This window comes from Phascolarctos cinereus, unplaced genomic scaffold (genome assembly GCF_003287225.1).
Source record: "Phascolarctos cinereus isolate Bilbo 61053 unplaced genomic scaffold, phaCin_HiC Scaffold_3;HRSCAF=262, whole genome shotgun sequence".
Taxonomy (NCBI): Eukaryota; Metazoa; Chordata; class Mammalia; order Diprotodontia; family Phascolarctidae; genus Phascolarctos; species Phascolarctos cinereus.
In genome coordinates this window covers 67,089,834-67,116,711 of record NW_027555736.1, presented here as the reverse complement: position 1 = coordinate 67,116,711, position 26,878 = coordinate 67,089,834, and the positions used below count along the sequence as shown (strand labels likewise).

The window sequence follows — 26,878 nt, the reverse complement described above, 5'->3', positions numbered from 1 at the left end:
AAATTAGCTGTGGTATATGATTGTAATGGAATATTATTGTGTTGTAAGAAACAAGCAGAATGATTTCAGAAAAAACTGGAAAGATATACATGAACTGATGCATAGTGAAGTGACCAGAACCAAGGAGAACGTTGTACACAGTAACAGCAATATTGTTTTATGAAGAACTCTGAGTGACTTAGCTACTCTCAGTAATACAATGATCCAAGACAATTAATGATGAAGCATACTATCCACCCCCAGAGAAAGAACTGATATTGTTTGAATAGATACTGAAGTGTGCTATTTCTCATTTTCTTTTGTTCAAGTCTTTTTGTACAAAATGACTAATACAGAAATGTTCTACGTAACTGTACATGTATAACCTATATTTGATTGCTTACTGTTTCAGGGAGGAGAAAGGGAAGGATAGAATTTGGAACTCAAAACTTTAAATAAAAATATTAAAAAATTAAAAAAAAAAGATCTATTCCTTGTGACTTTCTCCACTCAAAGTCACTTCTCTTGTTACTCTCTTCCCTCCAACTCACAGATCTAGGAGTGGGAATACTCTTTACTCCCTACTGATATTTTCTAATAATCATTCCACCATCTCTTTTCAAGACTTTTCAATCTACTTGTATGATATTCTTCTGATCTTTGTTGCTATCATCTATAGAACTTTAGATATTCTCCCCAACTGTTAAAAATAGGTTAGTATTATCTCAGGGTCTACCTGTATACTACCCCTGTGATAATCCTCAAAGACTTTAATATATACGTTCACAAACCCTCTTAACAACTTCATCATATAATTCCTTAACTTCCTCCACTCTAACAATTCTTTCTATCTCTTCTATCTGTATGCTAACACAGTTGACCCTTAAATATCACTATCTCTCAAAACTGCACCATATCCAAAGTTCAGAACTTTGAAATTCTACTCTTCAAACACAAATTGCATACATGCAAACTCTACTTTTTACTATATCGGAATCTTCTGTCTCCTTCTAGTCTATTCCTTCAAATCTGGCTTTCCTTGCCTCTATACCTGATTGTGGTCTCATGATCTCCTACTTTAATGTCCCACCAGCTCTAAAACTTCAGCAGAGCTGAGATGTGATCCATGTACAAGGATTCAATGTATCCATGGCAAACTATATTGTATGACATCTGTTCATGATGTCTCATAAATACGTCATAGGAGGTTCCCATCATGTGCTAAGCATTTTCTCTGCATTCTCTTCACTGGGTTTTTGTGAACCATATTTCTCTTGGTTCTCCTCCTACCTGTATGACTCCTTTTCAGCTCCTTTGCTGTGTCATCATTCACAATTGCGGGTGTACCACTATTCTTGGCCCTCTTCTCAATACTTCCTTTCGGGATCTTATTAAGACCTATAGGCTCAATGATCATCAATATCCTGAGACTTCCAGATCTATAAATCTACTTCTAGCCTCCCTCCCAAATTTCAGTCCTATATCACTAAATGTCATTTAATATTTCTTACTTTTAAAGTCTCATAGGTATCTTAAGCTAAATGCGTTCAAAACTGAACTCAATATCTGTGTCTCAAAATACCTCTTCTGAACATCTTATATGTATCAAGAAAACCACTATCCTTCTAATAACCCAGGTCCAAACCTCACTCTCTCTTATCCAACATATTCAATCACTCATCAAGTCTTGTTGATTCTGTCTTTATATCTCATATACATCTCATATATATGACATAGCTGTCAAAGTGATTTTCCTCAAGTATACAGCTATGTCTTCTCCTTACTCCATAAACTCCAGTAATCATCTATTACCTCCAGGATCAAACACAATTCTAGCATTTAATGCTATTTATAACCTGGCTCTACTCCACTTTTCTTGGGTTATTACATACCTTTTTCCTCCATACCTTCTACCATCCAGCCACATGATCCTTTTGTTCAACCGTGACAGTCCATCTCTCATCTCTGGCTCTGCACTGGCTACCACCTAGGTCTATAATGCATCTCCTCCCCCTCTCCACCTGCTCCAGAATTCCTGTTTTCCCTCAAGTCTCAGCTCAGGTATCTTCTACTCAAGTCCTTTCTTAGTCTCCCCTCGTTTCTAGTGCCTTTTTCCCTAACCTGAGGCTTTCTTTTTTTTCTTTTTTTTTTTACAAGGGTGTGTGAGCATGCGTGCGCATGCAACACACACACACACACACACACACACACACACACACACACACACACACACTGTTTCTCCTTCAGAAGGTAAGATCCTTGAGGGGCTCTTGCTTTTGTATTTCCAGCAGGAAATCCAGGGTCTGGCACATAGCAGATGCCACATAACCCTAGTTAATATATGCTTAAAAACCTGCCTGAGTTGTGTTTATATTGAGAAATAATCCTAAACAATTTTTTGTCTACTTCACATAGGGAATTCATTAAAATTCACCAAACTCAATAATGAATCAGTTTCTTCATAATCCACTTTAAATTATTCCTAATAAAATAAGATATAAAAATGAATTTTCCAAAATCTGTTAATGAAGATACATTTACACAATAAACAATTTAAAATGTTGGATTTTAAAAGCATGTCTGTGGAATACTTTGGGTGATGATTTGAGCATACAACACAGTTCTGGAACCCTAATAGCTTTGGGTTCCTGTAAACCCAGTCTATCCCTTCAACTTTGTTGAAGGCTTCAGTAAAAACTTGCTTTTGTGATGAGTCAGAAACTTAGAGAGAACTTAAAATTCTGTTACAAATACTTTCTACCAGCTCTTTGACAACATTCTGCAGTGCTAATGATAGGTAGGCAAAAAAACCAGGTTGGAAGTCATACGTACTCAACTCTTCAACCAAGTGATAATAAACAGTCTACTCAGGACACAGTAGTGTCTTTGGAATGAAGCAAGTTTATTGCAAGCGACATACAAAATTCCTCTTCCTCCCACCCACGAAAAATGTACCAACTCTATTAATACACAGACTATTTTTCAGGGTGAAGACACAAACCTTCTATTTCCACCGTCAGGAAAATATGACATTGCTTGTTTGCCAAACCATTGGTAAAGATGAAGCTAATTTATTCTCGCTCTTTGAAAATCATCAGTTCTCTAGAGCAGAAGAAGCATGAATATGCTTTGCCAGTATTTGTCTTAAACAGTCTATTAACTGTTATGTAAACCTTAGAAGAACAGGTTTTTCATGAGTCTTTTCTAATCTTATGTTTCAAAAGAATATAATCCTTTTATCTGAATCTGGAATGTTGTTTTAATAATCAAATTTTTGGAATTTTAGAATTCTGCTATGTAACATGTTTGAAGTCAGTGAAGTAATTGCTAACCACTGGCATAAATTTCACTTTGTAATAATATAACTAGAATATTCTTATTTGTTAAATCTGCTGGTCAAGTACCCCAGGATTTTAAACACACACACACACACACACACACACACACACACACACACACACACACACACTCCCACCTGAATCTGTGATTTTATTGGAGGTGGGGAATTCTTTGTAAGGAAACACTCTACCAATGAACATCAGGAACGTTTTTAGGGACAATATTTGCTTAGGTGACTTGGCAGTTTGTGTCAGACGTGGAACTTAAAACTCCAGCATTAGTTCTCCTTCCCCTTTCAATGTAGCCTCACATGGGAAGGTCAAAGCCATCACAATATGAAAACATTCACTAATGAATTAATCACTTAGAAAATGAGTCCCTTCCAGCCCATTACACCAATTTGGTCAATACTGCTTGCTGATTATGGATACCTCAAAAGAAAATGATACAAACATCAAAGGATTTTACAAAGTTCCTTGGGAAAACTAATGAAGCTCTTTAATTTTTTTTTTTAAACACAACTCCTCTATGATTTGGCTATTAAAGGGAATAATGAAAAATGTTGTCTTCTGCTATCATACAATTTGCAGGAAAATCATGCCAAAAATTAAGCTATTTTTCATAATTTTTAGTTTCAATTTTCAAGACAAAATCTCAATAAAACCTTTTCTCTACACTATTTACTATGAAATATTAGTTCCCTTTAACTGGTCTTTTTAACTGTTACCAGTTATTTTCAGGCCAGGAAGACATTCTGCAATTGAAATTCTATACTCAGAAACTATCTTCTTCAAACTTTAGGCTTTATCCCTATATTATACACAGCTATAAAGTTTGCCATTTCATCACTGGTCATATATGTACAATTCTGTTCTTGTTAAAAAAAAAAGTCTATGTTTAATAACTTTTCACATTGTGATTTGAAAAAAAAAATCCAGATTAAAAAATATACGTAACCACTGGCAGAGTTTACTATTTAGGGTGCTTAAAAAATTCCTACATTAGGACTGAAAGTTCAGATGTTATAAATTATGTCTTTTTTCTGTTTCAAATGAGAAGCTATGTAACCTCTAAAAGGATTGGAGGCCAGTCATGGCCTCCATCTTCGTAGCTTTTATTGAAAGACATCTCTGCCTTATGAGATAATAAATTACTGGCGACAACAATAAAATAATTGAACTAAAGACAGCTTCTATCATGTACTTTCATAATTATGGACGTGAATGATTAATTCCAAGTTACTAAAATATTCATTATCTAAACATGTCAGCTGAAGTATAATGACATACCACATCTTAAAAAACTAAATTTGTAAAATATTGTTTCATAACACACTAGAATATATAGATGGTAACTTACAAAATCAGTTTCTTTTTTCCTTCTTTTCTTTCTTTCTGTTTTTGGCACCTAGAAAAGAAATAAACTAATGATACAACAAAGAGATAACAACCTTTCTTTGCAAATACTTGGATTTACATGTGGTATACATATTAAGACTCTAATCAAACAACTTTAAAAACCATTATTATTCTTGAGTGTGGTGCAAAAGTGTTCACAAAAGCCACGGATTAGACTTGGTAGTATATGGCTTACTTTTTTTTCCACGAAACTTTACTTCTGTCTAAATGGATAATATATAGGATCCTAGATCTAGAGCACGAAGGGACCTCAGAGGCCATCAAGGCCAATGCCCTCATTTTACAGAAGAGGCCTAGGGAAGTAAAACGGTCACACAGACAATTGCCACCCAGGGAATAAATGTCAGAACTGGTATTAGAAGGCAGGTCCTCTGACTCCAGAGCCAGTCCTCTTTCCACTGTATGATACTGCATATGACAATAGGCCTACAATTCTACAATGCTTATATAGTTTTCATTTATATACATAACATCTCTCCTTTGTCAACACATTATTACTCCCTAATAAGAGCACAACTGAGAAGACCAACCTCAGTCTCCCTAGTATTTGTAACAAAAACTGAAATCTCTAAATAACATGTTTATGAAATGAAGAATTTTCTGTACCAGTGAATAGTTATCCTCTCAAGCTATGTGTGGATTTTAATCCAAGTCTAGAGAGAGATCCTTCAGAGAGTCATTTACTTATGATTTACAGTCCAACTACTTCCAAAAAGGATTTGAAACAATTACCAAGTTAGGTCAGTTTGATTAAAAATAAAAATGAACAAAGAACAACTAAAAGAAACAGAAGAATAGCTACTACCAAATAGCAGAGATGATTTAATCTGTGCACAAGGCAGTGAATTTAGTGCTTAGTTTCTGGACAAAAGTTAAGACAAAAGATCTTGGGCTACACAGGCCTCACCATCTATGCGTACTACATGCTTCTCCCCTTCTGCCCAAAGCCTATCAATTCATCTACAAAGAAATTTTTTACTGGTGTTGAATGCAAACAGTATTTTTCTCCTAGGCCTTTACATATGAGTAAGGTGGGTAATGGAATGGGCATTATCTTCAAATACAGATTTGCAAAAGGCACATAAATACTGTTCAAATGAAATCTTATATTGACTGGTCATAACTTTTTTAACTCACTGAAGTCATGACTTTGGGAAGCTGAAATAATATGTTTTAGATATATTGTTTTTAATGATATATTTGAATACAGGTAAAGAATTCAGAGAAAGGCACAACAAATATTAGGTGCTTTTGAATAAGTCTGATAAGTAGTCAATGAGTTAATTCATGATTCAATTTTCTGCTTTTCAAATATGTCATGTTTACCTTTGTTGCATGCAATCCAAAAGCTTGAATTCAGTCACATACTCATCCAGGAAGACTTTAAAAGTGTTAACCCAAACTTTGACTGGGGATTCACTCCAGTCCCGCTGCTCAAGCCTCATGGTCTTCTCTAGAATCTGTTCGAACAGGGCATACAGGTCTTTGTATCGAATGCTTTTCCCTTCATCCATCTATTATAAAAAGAGGAGGAGTCAAAAAGAGGATTTAACAAAATATAATCTAAAAAATTTATTTAGTATTCAATTTTTCCACAATTACACATAAAACAGCTGTTAACATTCGTTTTAAAAATTTTGAGTTTCAAATTCTCTCCCTATTAGGAAGGCAATTAGATATAGGTTATACACATGCAGTCATGCAAACCATATTTCCATATCAGTCATGTTGTAAAAGATATGCTTCGATCTGTATTCAGACACATCTGTTTTTTCTCTGGGGATGGATAGCATTTTTCATCATTAAGTCCTTCAGAGTTGTCTTCGATCATCATAATACTGAGAATAGCTAAGTCATTCACAGTTCTTCATCTTACAAAATTATTGTTACTGTGTACAATGTTTTCCTAGTTCTACTTATTTCACTTTGCATCAGTTCATGTAAGTCCAGGTTTTTCTAAGAGTATCCTGCTCTTCATTTCTTATAGCACAACAGTATTACAGCATAATCATATACCACAACTTGTTCAGCCATTCCCCAATTGCTGGGTATCCTCTCAATTTCCAATTCTTTGCCAGTAAAAAAGACTTGTTATAAATATTTTAGTACCTATAGGTCCTTTTCCTTTTTTTTTTTTATCTCATTTGGGATGCAGATGTAGTAGTGGTATTGCTAGGTCAAAGGGCATGCATAGTACTATAGACCTTTGGGTATAGTTTCAAATTGCTCTATGTAATGGTTGAACCAGTTCACAATTCCACCAATAGTGCATCAATGTCTCAATTTTCCCATGTCCTCTCCAACCTTTGTCATTTTCTTTTTCTGTCCTATTAACCGACCTAACAGACATGAGATAGTACCTTGGAATTGTTTTAATTTGCATTTCTCCAATCAATAGTGATTTAGACATTTTTCACATGGCTATAGAAGCTTTGATTACTTCATCTGAAAACAGACTGTTCACATCTTTTGATCATTTATCAATTGGGAAAAGGTTCTAATTTTTACAAATTTGACTCAGTTCTCTATATAGTTGAGAAATGAGGCCTTTGTTAGAGAAACTTGCTTTAAAGTTTTTTCCCACAATTTTTTATGCTTGCTAACTGTATTTCCCTCCATCCTATTTCCCCTGTTTATTCTATTCTCTCCCTCCTTTCACCCTGTCCCTCCTCAAAAGTGTTTTGCTTCTGACTACTACCTCCCCCAACCCTTCCTGTCTTATATCACCTCCCCCCCCCCAACTTTCGTGTAGGGTAAGATAGATTTCTATACCCAATCGATTGTTATTCCCTCTTTGAGCCAATTCCTGATGAGAGGAAGGTTCAAGCATTCCCTGCCACTTTCCCAGCTTCCCCTCCAATGTAAAAGCTTTTTCTTGCCTCTCTGCATGAGATAATTTACCTCTTCTACTTCTCCCTTTCCCTTTCTCCCAGTGCATTACTCTTTGTCACCCCTCTACTTTTTTTTAGATATCACCCCTTCACATACAACTCACACCTGTGCCCTCTGTCTATATATACTCCTTCCAACTGTTCTAATAATGAGAAAGTTCTTAATGAGTTACAAGTATCATCTTCCCATGTAGGAGGGTAAACAGTTTTTAATATATTCTCTTATGATTTCTCTTTCCTATTTACTTTTTTATGATTCTCTTGAGTCTTATATTTGAAAGTCAAATTTTCTATTCAGCTCGGACCTTTTCATCAAGAATGCCAGGAAGCCCTCTATTTTGTTGAATATCCATTTCCCCCCGGAAGGATTATAATCAGTTTTGCTGAGTAGGTGATTCTTGGTTGTAATTCTAGCTCCTCTGCCTTTTCAGAATATCATATTCCAAGCCCTTTGATCCTTTAATGTAGAAGCTGCTAAATCTTGTGTTATCCCGACTACAGCTCTGTGATATCTGAACTATTCCTTTCTGGATGCCTACAATATTTTCTCCTTTACCTGAAAGCTCTAAAATCTGGCTGTAATATTCCTGGCAGTTTTCATTTTGGAATCTCTTTCAGGAGGTGATTGGTGGATTCTTTCCATTTCTATTTTACCCTCTAGTTCTAGAATACCAGGACAGTTTTACTTGATAATTTCTTGAAAGATGACGTCTAGGCTCTTTTTCTCATCACAGCTTTCAAGCAGTCTAATAATTTTAAAAATTATCTCTCCTCAATTTATTTTCCTGGTCAGTTGTTTTTCCAGTGAAGTATTTCACATTATCTTCTGTTTTTCCATTCTTTTGGTTTGTTTCATTGTTTCTTAATTTCTCATAAAGTCATTGGCTTTCACTTGCTCAAATCTAATTTTTAAGCAATTATTTTCTTCAGTGATCTTTTGTACCACTTTTTCCATTTGGCCAATTCTGCTTTTCAAGGCATTCATTAGATTTTTGTACCTCTTTTAGCATTTGACCTAGCCTGTTTTTTAAGGTGTTATTTTCTTCAGTATTTTTTTGTGTCTCCTTTACCAAGCTGCTGACTTGCTTCTCATGATTTTCTTGCATCACACTCATTTCTCTTCCCAATTTTTCCTCTATCTTTCTTATCTGATTTTCAAAATCCTTTTGGAGCTTTTCCATGGCCTGACACCAATTCATATTTTTCTTGGAGGCTCTGGATGTAGGACCTTTGACTTTGTCTTTTTTTTTTTTTTTGGCTAGGCAATGGGGTTAAGTGACTTGCCCAGGGTCACACAGCTAGTAAATATCAAGTGTCTGAAGCCAGATTTGAACTCAGTTGCTCCTGACTCCAAGGCTGGAGCTCTATCCACTGCACCACATAGCTGCCCTGATTTTGTCTTTTTCTGAGTGCATGTTTTGGTCTTCCTTGTCACGACAGTAACTTTTTAGTCAGAATTTTTTCTGTTGCCTGCTCATTTTCCCAGCCTATTTCTTGACTTTCAACTCTTTGCTGAAGTGGAGCTCTGCTTCCAGTACACTGTCCCAAGATTCAGGGGTTTTGTGCAGCTGTTTTCAGAGATATTTCTAGAGATCTGTAAGGTTTCAGTCCTTTCAAGGTGGTGTGTTTATTACTCTCCTGGCCTGTATTGTGGTCTGTGACTAGATGCATTCTTTTTTGTGCTGGAACCATGATGAGGGTCCCTGCTGTGGTATGCTAGTGCTTCTCCTCACCCTGGGACTGCCACCCAGGACCGTAAACCAAATCCGAGTATGGGCAAAGCAACAGAGTCCTGCCCCTAGTGCCAGCAAAGAGACTCCTGTAATCTCCTTTTGACCAGTTGTTCTACCTCCTTACAGTCTGTGGCCTAAGAGCTCCAGAAACAGCTGTTGCCATGGCTGATTCAGTCACTTCTAAGGACTGCTCATGGTTTGTGCTGTGCAGCCCTGCATGGGACTGCATTCTGTTTTCACCCTAGTGTGACAGACTTTTCCTGCTGACACTCTAAGTTGTTTTTGGCTGTAAAATTATTTCACCCCATCCTTTTGGGTTCTGCCACTCCAGAATTCATTTTAGGGCATTTTTTTTGGTTTTCTTTTCTCTTCCAGTAAATAGTATTTTATTTTTTTCAATTACATGTAATTTCAATATTCTTTTTTTTTTTTAAGGCAATTGGGGTTAAGTGACTTGCCCAGGGTCACACAGCTAGTGTGTTTTGTCAAGTGTTTGGTCTTCAACATTCATTTTTTAATAAGATTTTGAGTTTCAAATTTTTACTCCCTCCGACCCTGCCCTCCTCTGCAAGATGGCAAGCAATCTGATATAGGTTATACATGTGCAATCAAGCATATTTCCACATTAGTCATGTTGTAAAAGAAGAAACAGAACAAAAGGGAAAAGCCACAAAAAGCAAAAAACCAACAACAACAAAAAAAGTAAAAACAGTATGCTTCAATCTGCATTCAGATTCCATAGTTCTTTCTCTGGATGTGGACAGCATTTTCCATTATGAGTCTTTTGGAATTGTCTTGGATCGTCATATTGCTGAGAAGAGCTAAGTTAAGCATAGCTGATCCTTGCACAATGTGGCTGTTACTGCGTACAATATTCTCCTGGTTCTGCTCACTTCCCTCAGCATCAGTTCATGTAAGTCTCTCCGGGTTTTTCTGAAATCCATAGAGCATTATTTAAAAGTGTTCTGAAGTGTTTAGGGGAGGGGTCAAGTGACTCCCTGCCTTTTCTCCACCATCTTGGCTCCATCTCCCATGAAACAGAATTTATAAGAAGAACACTGATGTAACTTGTATTATTAGGTTTTTGTAATAAAAAGTTAGGGTTAGCAAATTCTTTTCAAAGAACATGTTCATAGGAACTGCACATAATAAATATCTATAAGCTCATACCATGTAGAGGAGTGTAGAACAAATTTGGAGAGTTTATAATTAAGTAAAATATATGTCAAGCCAAATAAATGGCACCTGGGAATTTACTACAGATTAAGGGTCTGAATGGTCTCCCTCAACTATTCTTTGAACAATATGTGCTTTCTGGCCCAGATTGTGCAAAATAATTTTCCCTAACTTTACTTTCCCTTCCCCCACCCCCCAGTGTATTCCTCTTTCCCTCTCTTTACATTCTTCTTTGCTCATTTCCAGAAGGTTGAAGCAATATGATGGTTAAGATGACTGTGTCTTTCCTAGAACTCCTAGATTTAAAAGTGCAGCTATAAACTGGTAGAACCAGCCTATTCTGGAAGAAACTGAGGGTGCTTAGCCTATGGGGGTTGATGTTAACTCATATATTGATTTATTCCTTTATTGATTCTTTGCCAAAGAGTAAAAGCTCTACATTCAGTTATCTATAAGTATGTTTACTAAGGTGGCTAAACTCATTACATCAAGGTAAGGTGAATGGTGCACAATGAAATATCACAGGTTTAGGGTTTTCTAGTAGGTGGGAGATGAGCTATTCTAGTTGAGCATATACATATTAACCATAACTCTTATGCTAATGAAATGCTTCTGACCACACAGAGAGCAAAAGGGCTAGGGGAAAGGTCATTTATCCTCTTTCTGGAGCAGAACAGAGAGTGGAACTGCTATGATGAATGAGAGACTTTTTGGGAAAAGGATCAGGTTAGGTGCTAGCAACATACACACACACACGTATATATGTGTTTATGTCTACATGTCTATATATGTATATACATAGAAGTGTTTTATGTTACAGCAGACAAAATGAACAGTTACAATAAAAGAGGAGGGGGTATGGAGCCAAGATGGCAGTAAGTAGAAAAAGTAAGTAAGTAAGTCAGTAGCTGAGCTCCACACTGCCCTCCTCTAACTCCTCCAAAAAGATCTAGAAAACATGTCAGGGTGAGCTCTGATAGGAAAACTCAGAAAAAGTCACAGTGAGTTATTTTTCCAGCCCAGATCAGCACAGAGATCTGTGGACACGAAGGTTCAAATCTTGCCAGGAGCTTGCAGTACACAGGGCATTTTCTGTGTCCAGGGAGAGTCTGAATGAAGGCAAGAGATATCCTAGAATCTAGATCCACACTGGGGCACCCCCCCCCCCCACATATCAGGATACTGCACTTGTAACAGGAGCCAACTGAAAGCCTTGTTTCTCAATGTTCAATTGTAGTTCATAGATCCAAGGAGGAATGAAAGGGAACCTTCCTTCCTCCTAGCAGTAGTGTTCCCAGGTAGGGAAGCACAGCCAGAATCACACACAATTTAGCCAGTTACCACTATAAAGTAGTGAAAAACTTGGAATACAATATTCTAGAAGGCAAAGAATATAGGCTTACAGCCAAGAATAACTTGTCCAGAAAAACTAACTATTATGCTACAAGGGAAAAAAATAAACTTTTAATGAAATAAAAGACTTCCAAGTATTCATGATGAAAAGAATAGGCCTACTCTGAAGAGCAAACAAAGGAGTTAAGAGAAACATAAAAAGGTAAATATGAGTGAACAAAAAAAAGGCACCAACAAGGATAAACTGCCTACATTCAAATATGGGGAGATAATACACGAGTCCTTTCTGAACTCTTTCATCATCAGGGATCATAGAGGGAATTTAATTAGATAGAAAGCCTGGGAGTGGTTCTGTTGTGTCTTGATGATCTAAAGAGAGGGAAAGAGGAATATACTGGGGGGTGGGGGAAGGGAAAGAAAAGTTAGGGAAAATTATGTTGGGCCAGAAAGTACCTATCTATACATACAAGTAGGAGGGGGTGGGGGAAATGGCTAATATATGAACTTCACTCTCATGTCAACTGGTCAAAGAAGAGAAGAATGTGCACAAACACACATACGCAGAGTTGGGTATAGAAGTACATTTCACTTAACTAGGAAACAGGAAGAAAAAGGAAGAAAACAGAAGAATTAGAGGGAAGGTAGGTTAAGGGATGGATTATTTCTAAGTAAAACAAACTCTAACTAGGGACATACAAAAATATTTGTAGCTCTTTTTGAGGTGGCAAAGAATAGGAATCTGTAGGGTGCCCATAATTTGGGGAATGGCTGAATAAGCTATGGTATAAAAATGTGATAGAATTCTATTGTACTGTAATCACGCGACCAATTAACATTTATTAAGTGCCTACCATGTGCTGGGCATTATGCTAAATGCTGAGGATACAAAAAGAGGTAAATGATAGTCGCTATCTTCAAGGAGTTTACAATCTAATGGACTGTAAGAAATGATTAAGGAAATGGTTTTGGAGAAACCTTGGAAGATCTGTAGGAACTAACATATAGTGAAATGAACAGAAGTAGAACAATGAACACAATGACAACAATATGAAGAAAAAAATAAATTTATATCTATACAGATATATTGCTATATGTTAAAATTTAGTATATATGTTAACATGAATCCATATATCTAGATCTATAAATGTATTTGCTGACCCTGATTCTGCAAAATGATTTTTCCTAACCTTTATTTCCCTTCCCCCTCAGTGAATTCCTCTTTTTCCCTTTTCCATTCTTTGAAGAGCATCAGTAAACAATATCTCTAATATATATAAAGTATATATACAGTATACATATATGCAACAAGAGGTTCTGTTTTTCTTTGTATAGTGTCTCAACTGGAGGGATTGAGATGGAGTGGGTGGGTAGGAAAAGAAGGTAGAAAAATCTAATTGAAAAAATAAAATATAATTAAAAACAATAAATGGGCAACATATAAGAATATGAGAACATGGGAAACCTACAGGACCATACTGACATTAACAGTACACTAGACTTGGAGTAGGGAGATCAGAGTCAGAATCCTGCCTCTGCCTCTTATTACCTGTTGTTGTTCAGTTGTTTTCAGTCATGTCTGACTTTTTGTGACCCACTGGAGTAGTTTGCCACTTCCTTCTCTAGCTTATTTGACAGATGAGGAAACTGAAGCAAACAGGGTTAAGTGAGTTGTCCAGGGTCACACAGCTAGTAAGTGTCTGAGGCCACATTTGAACTCAGGACTTCCTGACCCCAGGCCTGGCACTCTAACCACTATGCCACCTAGCTGCCCTTATTAGCCACATGTCTCTAGTAAATCAATTAACCTTTCTGAGCTTTAATTTCATCCTTAAAATAAGGAGGATGATATTTGTATTTACATAGCTTAAAGTGATACATACATAAGTAATTGTTTCCCATGACCTTTTTCTGCAGAGAAAACCTACAATATGAATCCTAAAGCCTGAACTATTACTTTGCCACAGAGCTAAAAGGAAAATGACATATTTATTTGGTGGTCAGGTGCATGCGTTTTCACATTTTGGGCAAAGCAAAATTGTTACTAGAAGATTTTAATCTCTTGGGAAAAAAGTGCTGGATATAGTGGTGAACTCTTTGCCTGTGGGGAGCCTGAGGCTGGCAGATCCCTTGAGCTCAGGTGTTCTGGGCTGCAGTGGTCTATCTATACTAATCGAGAGTCTGCACTAAGTCTGCCATCAATATGGTCTAGGAGTGAGGCACCTGGTTGCCTAAGAAGTGGTGAACCAGACCACAGTGGAAATGGAACAGGTTAAAGCTCCCATGACAATCATCTGTGGGATAGGGCCTGTGAGTAGACCTTGTACTTCCAAAATAAGTGAAATAGGGAAAGGCAGTCTTTACAAAAGACAAAAGCAAATCTGAAAAAGAGTATTTTATATGAAGAACTCAAAAGTTAAGCTATTACTCTGCCAGTAAATATGGAAAAGAAAGTTCTGGAGACTTCTATGTTCAACTGGACCTCTGTGTCTTCAGCCCAATGTCCCAATTTGCTGAATTATTATTAAACTGCTCACTGAATTGTCACTTACTGCCAACGCAGATGAGTAGGAGCTGAAGATGTTTTGCCGAAATTCTTTCAGTGCTTTTTTAAACATAACATCCACTAATGTATCCTTCTTGCTGTCCTCATTATCCAAGTCATTCATCTAGGAACAAAAGAAAGATTTAGCACACATTTATATAATAATTGTATTATTACTAAAACCTCCCCACACTTCAACGGTAGAAATTGTATCAGTTATCTGTAGCAGTGTTTAGAATCTCAAAGCTATCATTAGCTCCAACCCTCTAATTTATCAGTGACATATTTCTATGAAGCTTACTCGCTTTATGTACCAATGAAAGAAAATTCCAGGGACTGAGCAGCTCTGGCCAACCAGGAAGATGCTTGTTTCCTGATATTATGTTCCCTTCACATTTCTAACAATTTGTTCAATATTCTTCATTAAAGTCCAACTCTAATGCCTCACTGTTGCACAAAGCTGAACAGGCAAATGTGGATTTTCAGGTTCTACATCAAAGTATGAATCCTGGTAGGGTCCCCACAAAGATGCAAATACTTCAGTATATATGCCCAGGGATCAACTGAGGATTAGCTGAGGTCTGGCAGAAAGATCATGAAATCTTAGGCAACTCTTGAAGATCACGTCCTAGGTGACAGAGGTGTTCTAATCTACTTTGGTGGGGGAAATTCTACCCAGGTGAGATCCATAGCAAAGCTAACTAACTCTATTACACAGACTGGGCCCCAGGGAGTGTCTAGTTTGACAGAGACTCCATGTTTTTGTCACTGAACTTTTTTAGGAAACCAATGTACCTTTTTTAGAAGAAACTCATCCATGCTCTTCAAGTCACTGGCCCTTGTTATGATCGGGACAGAGTCGTTTTGCCACTGGACAGACTCCAATGCAACATTAGTTATCTTTACGCTGCGTTTGCGCTTTGCCTTTGGAGAAGGGTCTTTGTTCTCTTTGAATTCCTTCTTACAGTTTCCAGATAGGTCTGGACTCCTAGGGGGAGTTGGGTTATGGGGCCCTATTTCTGTAATCCAAAAAAAAGTAGCAAATGAAATGTATTATGTTAGCTGCTTTGTTCTCATTTCCTGAAATTTTCATTGTATTCATGCATTTTTATAAATATGTTGATTATCACCACAGTATGCCAGAAATATAGGTAGTTTCCCACTTATAAAAAAACAAATTATTTCCAGCTTACTGAAAAAAAACAGGCAGATGTTTGTTAAGCCAGTGAGTAGAGCACAAGGGCTAGAATCAGGAAGACCTGAGTTCAAATCTGCCCTCAGGCACCTACTATGTGCTGTGTGACCTTGAGCAAGTCACTTAATCTTGGCTTGCCTCAGTTTCCTCATCTGTAAAGGAGGGATAAATAATAGCACCTACCTTGTAGGGTTGTTGTAAGGATTAAATGAGATAATAATTGTAAAATACTTAGCACAGCTCTGGGCACACAGTAAGCAAATATGAATGTTAGCTTTTGTTCTCTTTGAAGGACTGAGGAAAAAGGGAGAAGTGCCAGAGGACATGAGAAGGGAAAATGCTTTGATTTTCAAAAAAAGGAAGAGAAAGCAGAAACTACAAACTATAGGCCAATGAGTTTAAAGTAAATTTTTAGGCCATATCACCAAACGGATGGGTAACAAAGTTCTAGAAAAGGAAGAGAAGCTCACAAAAACTTAGCATGGAAGAACAGATATTAACCACATTTCTTTTTTTTGACAGAGTTACCACACTGGTAGATCAATGGGATGTTATAGGTATAGTTTACCTAGATTTTAGAAAAATATTTAATAAAGTATCTGAGATAATTCTTATGACAGGTAAGAGAGATAAGAGCTACACATCAGTTAGTTGTATTTGGAACTGTTTGAATGGCTGTACTCAATAAGCAGTCATTAAGTGTCCAAAGTCCACTTGGAAGGAGGTCATTCTAGGGTACCCAATGGAGGGATGGATAGCTAATAAGATAGATGAGACAGTAAATATTCTAAAAGATCTCAACAAGTTAGAACTTTAAGTCCAAACTAATAAAATGAAATTTAATAGGGAAATTAGGGTCTTCTGACTCTAAATCCATAACTCTTTCCATCAGACCTCAATTCCAAGTAGGATGAAGACTGAGGCCGTTGAAACCTGGCAGTTAAGAGATCACTGGTAACCTTGAAGAGAACACTTCTAGTTAAGAATTGGATTTAGATAACAAAATAGGAGGGATTGAGAAGTGGGAGATAAAGAAACTGGGGTAAAAAGTATAAACATTTTTTAGGCATTTGGCTGTGAAAAGATGAGATTTAGGAAAACAGCTTAAGGAGATGATATAATCAAACAAAGTTATTTTTTTCTTTTCTTTTTTTCCCAAAGGTATTTTTTTAAATGATGGGGGACATATAGACATTTTTGTAGTAACGAGAAAAGAGTCAGTGGATACAGGCTTAAGATTAGGAGAATTTAATCATAGGGGCAAAGCTCCTGAAGGAAGTTCCAGCTTAAGACATGAACTCAAGAGCACAAGTATAGAGGCTGGTTTTGGCAAGGAGAAGGCTCACTTCTTCAGAGTATGGAGCAATGGAATAAAGAATACAGATGATGGTATAGAGTTGTGGTGTTGGCGAGAAGGGAAGAGCTGGTGATGTCTGAGAAGTAATATTCTTTGTTAAGAGTGGAGGAGAATCTGATTTGGGGGTCTGAGGAGAGCTAAGGTTTGGAATAGCCATTGAAGACAGTGTGACAGGGAGTCAATAAGGGAAGAACTGTTGATGGGCTGTTAGCAATATGGATGACTCTAAAAAAGAACCACTGAAAACATTTTTAAAAAAACAGAAGAGAACAGAAGTTTATAAGAAAGCACAGATAAGCAGGACAGTTTTGAAAGTAATTCATGAAAGTAATTTATTGGTACTTTTAAAAAAATGCTATGAAATGAAGGTTTGCAGTACAATTACAATCCTTTTTGTGCTTTCCTATGTGTAAGAAAATTATCTCGTTTAAAAGTTTAAATTAAAAATAAAATATTTTTTGAAACAGCAGGAGTAATTTTACTAATGTTTTGGTAACATCTAGGTAAACAACATTTATGGTATTCTCCTGATCTAGTCAATTAAACTTGTCAAAAAAAAGGAAATGAAAGTAGGTCTTTCCATGTTCATGATGAAGCCATGCTGGTTCTTTTTGATCACAGCATCTTTTACTAGAATAATGTTTACTAATCATTCCTTTCTAGAATTTTGCCAGACCACAGTTAAATTCACTGGCATTTAGTTTGTGGACTGTATGTTCTCTTCATATTTTTTTTTAAGAAGCAAGGAAACATGTGCCCTGTTCCAACTCTTTAGTGCTTCTCCTCATCCCCATAATTATTTAAAAGACCACTGAGAATGGCTCACCAATTATATCTACCACTTCTTTTATATCCCGGGGACACAGTCTAGTTGATTTCTCAAGAGGTGAAAAATTAAGACTAGGTAAGGACGAAAATGAGGACAGAAGAGAAAAGAACAGGAGCAAAGGAGAAAGATGGAGTGATTTAAGGTTTTATGAGAGCAAGAAAAGAGTCAGTGGATCAGGAGATTATGGTCAGAGAAAGTAATTTCAGGATGCAGGATACTCTGGAGGTGGAGCAATTTTGGTGGCTGACAGGGTTGGTAACTTTATAGTTGATGGCTTTTACTTACATAGGCTTAGTATTGTGGGTTTGGTCATGAAGAGAAAGAAGAGTCTCATTAAATGAGGCCTTTAATTCTTTACAAGCGTATCAGGTGAAGGTCCAATTTAAATAATTCCCATTAATACCTTTTAAAGAACTGGAGGTCAGAAGGGAACTGGAGAGTATTCTAATTCTTTTCCTTACAGGTTAAGAATTCTCTACTGGGAAAAAACAAAGTCTCTAATGGGGAAGTCTCCATACAGAATGAGAGCCTGTTAAACAGTTTCTGGCTCAGAGGCTAGCCGTGAGGAGAAAGGGTTCATTAGGCTTTAGGGAAATATATAACCCTGACCTGGCTATGTAGGGGCTTTCCAAGTTCTTACAGTCCCCGTGGGGTTAAATGCCTGCAGTAATGAATGGCTAGACTCTTCGGCAATCAGCTTCTTCTGCTCCAAAATCATGCGGTGTTTAAGCACCACCTTGTGGTGGTGGTAGGCTATCTGTTTTTGCCTTTGTGCTCCTTCCTAGAACAGACCTTAGCTGCAACTAATTTTCTCTTGGAGCATTTTGTTTTTTCTAAAATAGAATAGATAATGGGGCACTTAGGTGGCGCAGTGGATAGAGCTCCAGTCTTGGAGTCAGGAGGACCTGAGTTCAAATCTGACCTCAGACACTTGATAGATACTAGCTGTGTGACCCTGGGCAAGTCACTTAACCCCACTGCCCAGCCCCCCCCCACAAAAAAAAATAGAATAGATAGAAATCAGTTTAGTGAGGGTATAAAACTCCTCTGGCCCTATGACTTCAGAAAATTGATAAAAGAAGGTGATGAACCAGAAGAACAGAACTACACAAATTTTTATAAGGGACCAATGTATATATTTTTTTGCTTAACTACACTTATTGATTACTAGGCAGGATTAAAAAAAATTTTTTTGAGGGGGAAAGGAGACAGTGACAGTGATGCAAAAAGGAGAGGAAAACAAATAAGAACATCAATGAAGAAATTTTTTAAAATGTACAGGAAAGAACAAAGGAGGTTTTGGGGAAAACAGAGATAAGCTGGGCTGCTCTGGCATTAATGTGCTGAATTTATTATATATCTCAGGACAAACAAAAACCAAGCTGTACCTAAAGGAGATATATAATTTCAGGTATGATGTGCTTTTCCTTTTCTTCTTTGTACATGGAAATGAAAATGATTATACGTTCTGGTGTTCGTCAAGTTCAGAATAATAAAATAAGCAAGCCAAGAAACAAAAAAACTTTCCCTTGGTCAAATCAAGCATCTAAGGGAAAAGAAAAAGTTGTCTCCACAACTCACCTTCCTTTCTCTCCCTTGGGGAAGTAGTATCAAGATGATTACAAGGTAAACAGAGAATGTCATCACAGTGGCAAGAATGTAGGGAGTTTCCAACTTCATCCTCTCCCTGCCTGTACTGTCTGGTGACTTTTTGAGGGGTTAGTGAAACTTCAAAGCTATTTACAAAGCTTCAACACTATCTGCCTGGGGCATGATGGGATACCTGTCTGGGCTGACCTTTCTGAGTGTCAGCCAGACACAGATTTTACTAGTAAAACAGCTGAACGTGTGTTGTTGTTCAGCCAGTATCACAAAAGAGCAACAACACTAATACGTGGTCCCATGGGGAAGCAGTGAAGAGGAGTTTCTAAAGCAGAAAATTATTGGAACCAAAGTGAAATGGCAGTGGCAAGAAATTATTTGGGACCATGGCAATGGGGCTATAAGAAACAGCTAAGTAGCAAAGAGGTACAGAAGGTTATCAGGATTTTAAAACCACAATGCAGTCAACTCAGACTGTGAACTGTACAAGGCATTCTCTTCCTTAACACCAGAATGAGAGTCTATAAGAAGACTCCTCTGTGTGTGTGTGTGTGTGTGTGTGTTTATATGGTGTCTTGATTTTTCTAAGTAATTTGGTTAGTTATTGTATACCAATTAAATGCTTTGCTATTTTACTGATACATTTTGTTTATTCTATCGGTAAAGAATGAAATTGATGGGGGGGGGGAACGCTCCAGATATAGTTGCATGACAATGACTATCCCAAACACCAAACACAGGACCTGGGTTAGAGAAAGATTACAGAATCACATGGGGCTTAATTACACACTGTGCTTTCTGATGAGTATGAAATATTAGAAAGTGAAAAGTTTACAGTCAAAAATCTTAACAAAAGAGATAAATGAGTGGTCAATTATAATACAAAAGAGTTCCAGCTAAGAAGCACCATTCAAATTTCTTGACAGAAGCTCAGCAGAAGCCCTATCAAGGGTTTGGGCTTTGACTAAGTGTAAGTCTCTTCCTATCATAAACTATTTTTAGAGGAGACAGCTTCTTAGACAGCAGTCCACTTTCTTATGGTGAATGAAGCAACTGGGCTATGGATAAGTACTCAAAGTGCTTAGGAGGGGAGCTGTTGATATCTCAATCAGGCATAAAATGCTTCTGGACAGAGAACTTGGAGAAACAGGAAAGAAAGGGCAAATAGAATGAAAGTTAGAAGTTAGAAAGCTCAAGCAAAGCTTTGGGGCACTAGGACTATCAAGAAAAATGAGAAGCCTGGGAGAAGAATGAGGAACTGCCTTTGGCTAGGAGGGTGCTCTATAACAGCAGCTTGAATGTATAAGGTAGGATAAAAGAGAGAACAGACTGACCTGTAGAAAACAATCAAGTAGGAACAGAAAGACAGACTTCCACTAATGGATTGGGGCAGGACTAGAACAAATGTAAACCCGGGTTAGCGGAGGGAGTTAGGACTATCCCACTGAGAGGTGTCACAGTGGATCAAGCGCTAGTGTGACCCTTGACATGTCACTTAAGTCTATGTTTGCATCAGTTTCCTCACCTGTAAAGTGGGAATAATAATAGCACCTACCTCTCCCAGAGCCATTGTGAGAATGAAATGAGATAATAATTGTTAAGTGCTTGGCACTGTGCCTGGCACAGAGTAAGCGCTATATAAATGTTACTCATTGTTATTATTATGGCTACTATTACTATTACTTGTAGAAGTGAAAAAAAAGTGCCTCCTTTTCTTTCTTTTCACCTCCTTTCTTTCATGAGGATAAGAATCATATCTAGACTCCTTGAAATCGTCAGTTACACAGAACGTGTCATGTTTACCTGGAATGTTTTTGATAAGTGGAATGTAATCTACAGTTTTTTTTATTTAATAATCTTTGTCCTATCCAATTAGAGTATTTGGTGAATTGAATTCCCTTTCTGTACACTACAGCGATAGCAACATTTTCACGAATTAACATATAATGAAGCCACTCTCCTCTTTTTTGTCTTACCTTCAGGATGATGGTGGGCAGCAAACATATCAATGCTACCTAGCTCTGGATCAGCAGAAAACTCTAACAACTCTGATTGAGTGGCAAGCTTTTCTCTTGAAGCCTTCTTATCCCCGTGCTTCCCTTTTGCCCAGAATTTCATCTTTGCTCTTTGAGGTCTATTTAAAAAAAAAAAAGAAAAGAAGAGAAAAGGAAAAATGATGAAGTCTATACTGAGTTTGTTCAAAAAATCACTTTGCAATCTAATTCTGTTGTTTTAGTCCAAGATCCAAAAGAACAAATATATAATTTTCCTTTTCAATTTGGGGTCTGTAAGAACTTCATTTGCTTAGAAGACTGAAAAGACAACAGGCAGGTACCCAGAGATGTTTGGGGCCCAGTCCAGTTATGATCTACTCCAGAATTGGGTTACATCAATTTAGCGCGCTACAATAACCACTGAAATTGGAACTTAGTAAAGGTTAAGTGTCAAGACTCAGTCTCACTTCCATAAATGTAGTCTTCAAGTGCTCAAAGAGGGCCTGCTTTGACATAACTCATATCTAGGGATAACTATTTTCATTTGGAACAAAAGGGTCTCTGAATGATTAAAGACTTTTATTCTTCTCTCTGCCCCCTGTTATTTCAATGACACCTACAACTTTTCTGTATGTTTTAGTCTTTAGGTTTCATGCAATTGTGCTGGCTTTAGAGGCAAAGCTACCAAAGTGTACACTGTGGTCATATGCAAAAGATGTGAAATAGCAAAGTAAGGCTCCCTCTTTTTACACACACACACACACACACACGAAATTAATCCAAACATTTAAATAATGTAATCAAGACGTGTATTGTCTTCTCTCCAGCTCCACTTGTAAAATCAAAAATTTCAAAGACAATTTCATAATTTTAATGCTGGAAGAGACTTAAGAAAGGATCTAACTCATCCTCTCCCATTTTATAGTTGAAGAAACTGAGACTCAGAGAAGTGACTTGTATAGTGGAAGACACAAAGGAATCAAGAATCTGAACTCTAACCCCAAATCTATCGACATCTTAAGGAAATCACAATGTCTTTGGCCTCCATTTCCTCATCAAATAAGGAAGTTGAACAAGATTGATCTATAAGGTCTACTCCAGCTGTAACACGAAAGCACTACATAAATGAGTTAATCTACTAAATGACTTATCAAAGTCACATAGTTGGCGTTTATTAGAATTTGAGTTTCCTCATTTCTAGTTCTATATGCCTCTCACCACATCACACTTCTACCTCAACTTTCTATCAAGAACAATTTTTATTATTTACAGTGAGTCTTAATATCAATTGAAAGGTTAATGTTGAGGATTTAAGTTATTATGCAAAAGATGTCATTCAATGGCGTACTTATTCTTGCCCAAACTTCTAGTGCATCAACTTCAAATATACCTAGCGTACCTTCCATCAGTTACTGAAGTCTTCTGCACAGCTGTTAACTCTGTAATCTCTCCTTGAGACATGGTTTTATGGAGCTTTGTTTGGCCTTCTGCTGAAGCAAAACGCTGCAAAGTCTGTAATAATTACAGGTGTGAAACACTTTAAAATTAAATTACTCGACAACATTTAAAGTGAAACATAAGTCTTGGAACTACATAGGAATTCTAGAAGTTACAAAAATGAAATGAAAATAAACAAATATGATTAATAATAGACAAAGAAACATCAGACTTGATCAGAGGCTCAAATCATGTATTAATGACCTAGTCTGTGGAGGGAGTCTGCCCTCTGAAGAGCAATGAATTAGGCCTACTGGCTTATGTTTTCAGTCCAGGTAAATGGAGGATCTTTATTTGCACGCTAATTCCAAAATTAGATCTGTTCTATTGAACAGGTAAAAAAATTTCCACATACTTTTTTCTTTTTTTTACTTTCGGTGAGGCAATCAGGGTTAAGTGACTTGCCCAGGGTCACACAGCTAGTAAGTGTCATGTGTCTGAGACCAGATGTGAACTCAGGTCTTCCTGACTCCAAGGCCAGAGCTCCATCCACTGCACCACCTATCTGCCCTTCACATACTTTTTAGAAGCCAAGTAAAACTGAGAATTGCCTCTTAATATACCATCCTTTATTTGTGGAGGCTTGGTGAAAAGTTATTTCAAGAACTTGAAATGTGTTGTGTTGTATACAGTCTTATTAAATATCAAATTAAATTTAGCCTTGATTATTAAGGCTCTGTTTAGTGGTTTATTTTAAAAAAAATTATTATAAACAGATAATCTCATTGAATTAGCAACTTAAGTACAGGAATATCACTTGGAAACGTCTTTTCCCATCCATTCAAACCGTGATTCTAATATGAGAATAACACTTTCTCCAGTTTTATTTATAAAAATTAATTTAGAATAGAATCACAGAATTTTAGAACTGGAAGGGATTATATGTAGTGACTGCCTAATCTAACCCCTTTATTTTATAAATAAGGAAACTGAGACTCAGAGAAGCGCCTAACAGAGCAAGTGTCACAGGAGATCAGAGTTCTGGTCTCAACTCTGTTACTAATTAGCTATGTGACCATGACAATTAAGTCTTTTGGCTTCATTTCCCTACTTGTAAAATGAGAATGTTGGACTAGATGACCTTCAATCATCAAGTACCATGGTAAAAGTGCTTTATAGGTGTGCTATGTAAATAGTGGTCATTCTTACATGGCCACTTGTTATACAAGTCACTTAGGTTACTCATGTATTTTCCCCATAGTTAAAAACAGATTTTATTTTTGCCTTTCATTCTATTAAATACAAACACTTATTTCTTTATCAACAGAAACAGAGAGAAAGCATCACCTTATTTAAAATACAGAAAAATAAAGATATCTTTCACCATACAAGTTACTTGTTCTTCAGAGTGGAACAAAATGAACTGCAGAAAGTTGGTAAAATGCTGAATGTAGATGGGGTAGGAGGACTGCTGGGGCTAGGTCATGAAGCTATAGCAATGGGAGATGGATGGAGGAGAAAAGAAGAAGTGGTAGAGCAAAGATATGCTAAAAGAAAATCAAATGCTTATATATATATATCAGTACATACATCTACCCACCACCACCATGACAACAACTTTCCCATTACCCAAATAATACTTTCTCCTCAGTGCATCTTTCTTTCCCCTTAATCCCTTCAAGCTGCCCAGTATTCAGAACAGTCTGACTCGCTTGAATACAAATGTGAGGGTGACCAAAGGCATGCAACTCTACCTTTGCTCACCCAGTAGGAAGGAGCCTTGCAAGTTAGCTTTGTTTAATTTTCAAGAACCTTTCAACTAAAGTATTTTATAAAACCTGGTCTAAAAGCTCAAAGCTCATTTGTAAAATCAAACTTGGCACTGGGCATTACAGAAGGAAAATGTCATAGTTGATTCATTAAAGCTTTACAAATTGATTCTGCTATGATGATCATTTTAGGTTGATAAAACATAACAGCAGGAATTGAAGGGACTCATAATCAATGGGAATTCCAGGACCTTCATTTAATTCTCAATGGTTACAATGTCACATAATGTCTTATCCTTATCATTTCAAAATTTTTTTTCCTATAGTTAAACTATTTTCTAACATGGGTTATATTGGAAAAAGGTGTTAAGTGTGTTTGACCTTCAATTTCAATGAAAATGTTCCAAATTCAAAAAGTTCCTGTTAGAGAGATCTAGAAAACAAAACTCAGATGGAGAAATCTTACACTGTTATCTCACATCTCTCATTTGTTGTATGGGAATATTTACTTGTTAACTGCTTAACTAAGAAGAATAATGGTACTCTTTAAATAAAATGTACAAAAATGTCTAGTGTTTCCAGCTGTAGCATCTCTCACTTTGCAATATGACACATGGCTACTCAATTTGTTCTAGTGACATTCAGAGGCCTGAATGCCAGAGCTTACTAATACCAACTAGTGAGAAGAAAGCCTCTTGATCAACAGTTTGGTATCATTCTGAATCTCATGCCATACTGGATGCCTCGAAAAAAGCTGGAGTCTGAGGCAGCAAGTCTTCATGAAAGTCTTACCTGGTTTCCCTTCAAACACTCACTCCCTACAGACTAACCATGCTGGTTCACTCCTACGGAACAATAATTAGACACCTTCACTGTGATCAATAAATCAATTAATAAACATAAACTAACTGCATATTATGTGCAGACACTATTAAAAAAAAAAGAGGCAGTGCCTGCCCTCAAGTAGCTTACAACCTAATGGGGGAGAGTACACGCAGACAAATAAATACAAAGCAAGCTATATAAATGATAAACAGGAAACAATTAACAGAGGGAAAGATTAAGGGCTTGGGAGAAGCATCCCGTACAAGATAGGATTTTAGCTGACACTTAAAGGAAGCCAGGGAAGTCAGTACTTCCAGCATAATTGAGGAGGAAGAACATTCCAGGAATGAAGGACAGCCAGAGAAAAGTCTGGAGAAGAGAGATGGACAGTCTTGCTCTTGGAAAAGACAGCAGGCCATTGTCACTGAATGAAAGGGTATGTATCAGGGAGTAAGGTAGAAGAAGACTGAAAAAGTGGAAGGGGGCTAGGTTATGAAGAGCTTTGAATGCCAACAAAGCATTTTGTATTTGATTCTGGAGGCAACAGAGCCAATGCAGTTTTTTGGGTAGGGGAGTGACATAGCTGGACCACAGATTTAGGAAAATCACTTTAAGTGGCTGAATGGAGGATGGGTTGGGTGGGGAGACTTGAGGCAGGCAGATCCATCAGCAGGCCGTTGTAGTATCAAGGTGTGTAAGTGAGGATGGCCTGGAACAGAGTGGTAGTAGTGTCAGAAGAGAGATGGGAGATGTTGCAAAGGTGAAATGAACATACCTTGGAAACAGATTAGATATAGGGTGGGGGTGGGGCAGAACAGGGAGACATAGTGAGGAATCTAGAATGATGGGATGGTGTTGCTCTCTACAGTAACAGGGAAGGTGGGGGGGTTTGGGGGAAAAATAATACATTCTGTTTTAGACATGTTGAGTTTAAGACGTCTACTAGACATCCAGTTTGAGATGCCTGATCAGTTGAAGAACTTAAAAAGAACATTCTTCCTTTACTATTTTACCTCACATTATCATTACAGAACAGGGACTTCAGTAGCCACCTAGTTTAACTTATTCCTGAAAAATTTCCTCTAAAACATGCTTGACAAAATAGTCATCTAACCTTTGTTAGAAGACCTTCAATTAGGGGGAACCTATTACCTCCCAAAGCAGTCCATTCTACTTTTGGACAACTTTAATTGTTGGGAAGTTTTTCCTTACATAAAACCTAAATTTGCCTTTTGTCTCCATGTTTTAGTATTAGCCATCCCCCATTCCCAGAATGAACTCTGTCCTTATTACTCCCTCAAAGAATCTTTTTCTTACTCTGAGACACATCTCAAGCATCATCTTTTCTGATCCCAACTGCTAGCACCCTCCTTCCTTAACTACCCGATATTTATTTTGTATGTAATTAATCTGTATATACCAAAATATATACACATCTC

General features: G+C 37.1%; 1 protein-coding gene across 1 annotated transcript in view; it reads right to left on the bottom strand.

Moving 5' to 3' along the window:
• Window positions 1-26,878, bottom strand: part of MYO9A (myosin IXA) — a 320,315-nt gene that overhangs the window by 34,163 nt on the left and 259,274 nt on the right. Inside the window, 7 exon segments of the mRNA XM_020996823.2 lie at window positions 4,678-4,725; window positions 5,267-5,276; window positions 6,072-6,250; window positions 14,439-14,555; window positions 15,227-15,450; window positions 21,391-21,548; window positions 22,808-22,920. Coding sequence (XP_020852482.1) covers window positions 4,678-4,725; window positions 5,267-5,276; window positions 6,072-6,250; window positions 14,439-14,555; window positions 15,227-15,450; window positions 21,391-21,548; window positions 22,808-22,920 — 849 coding nt within the window.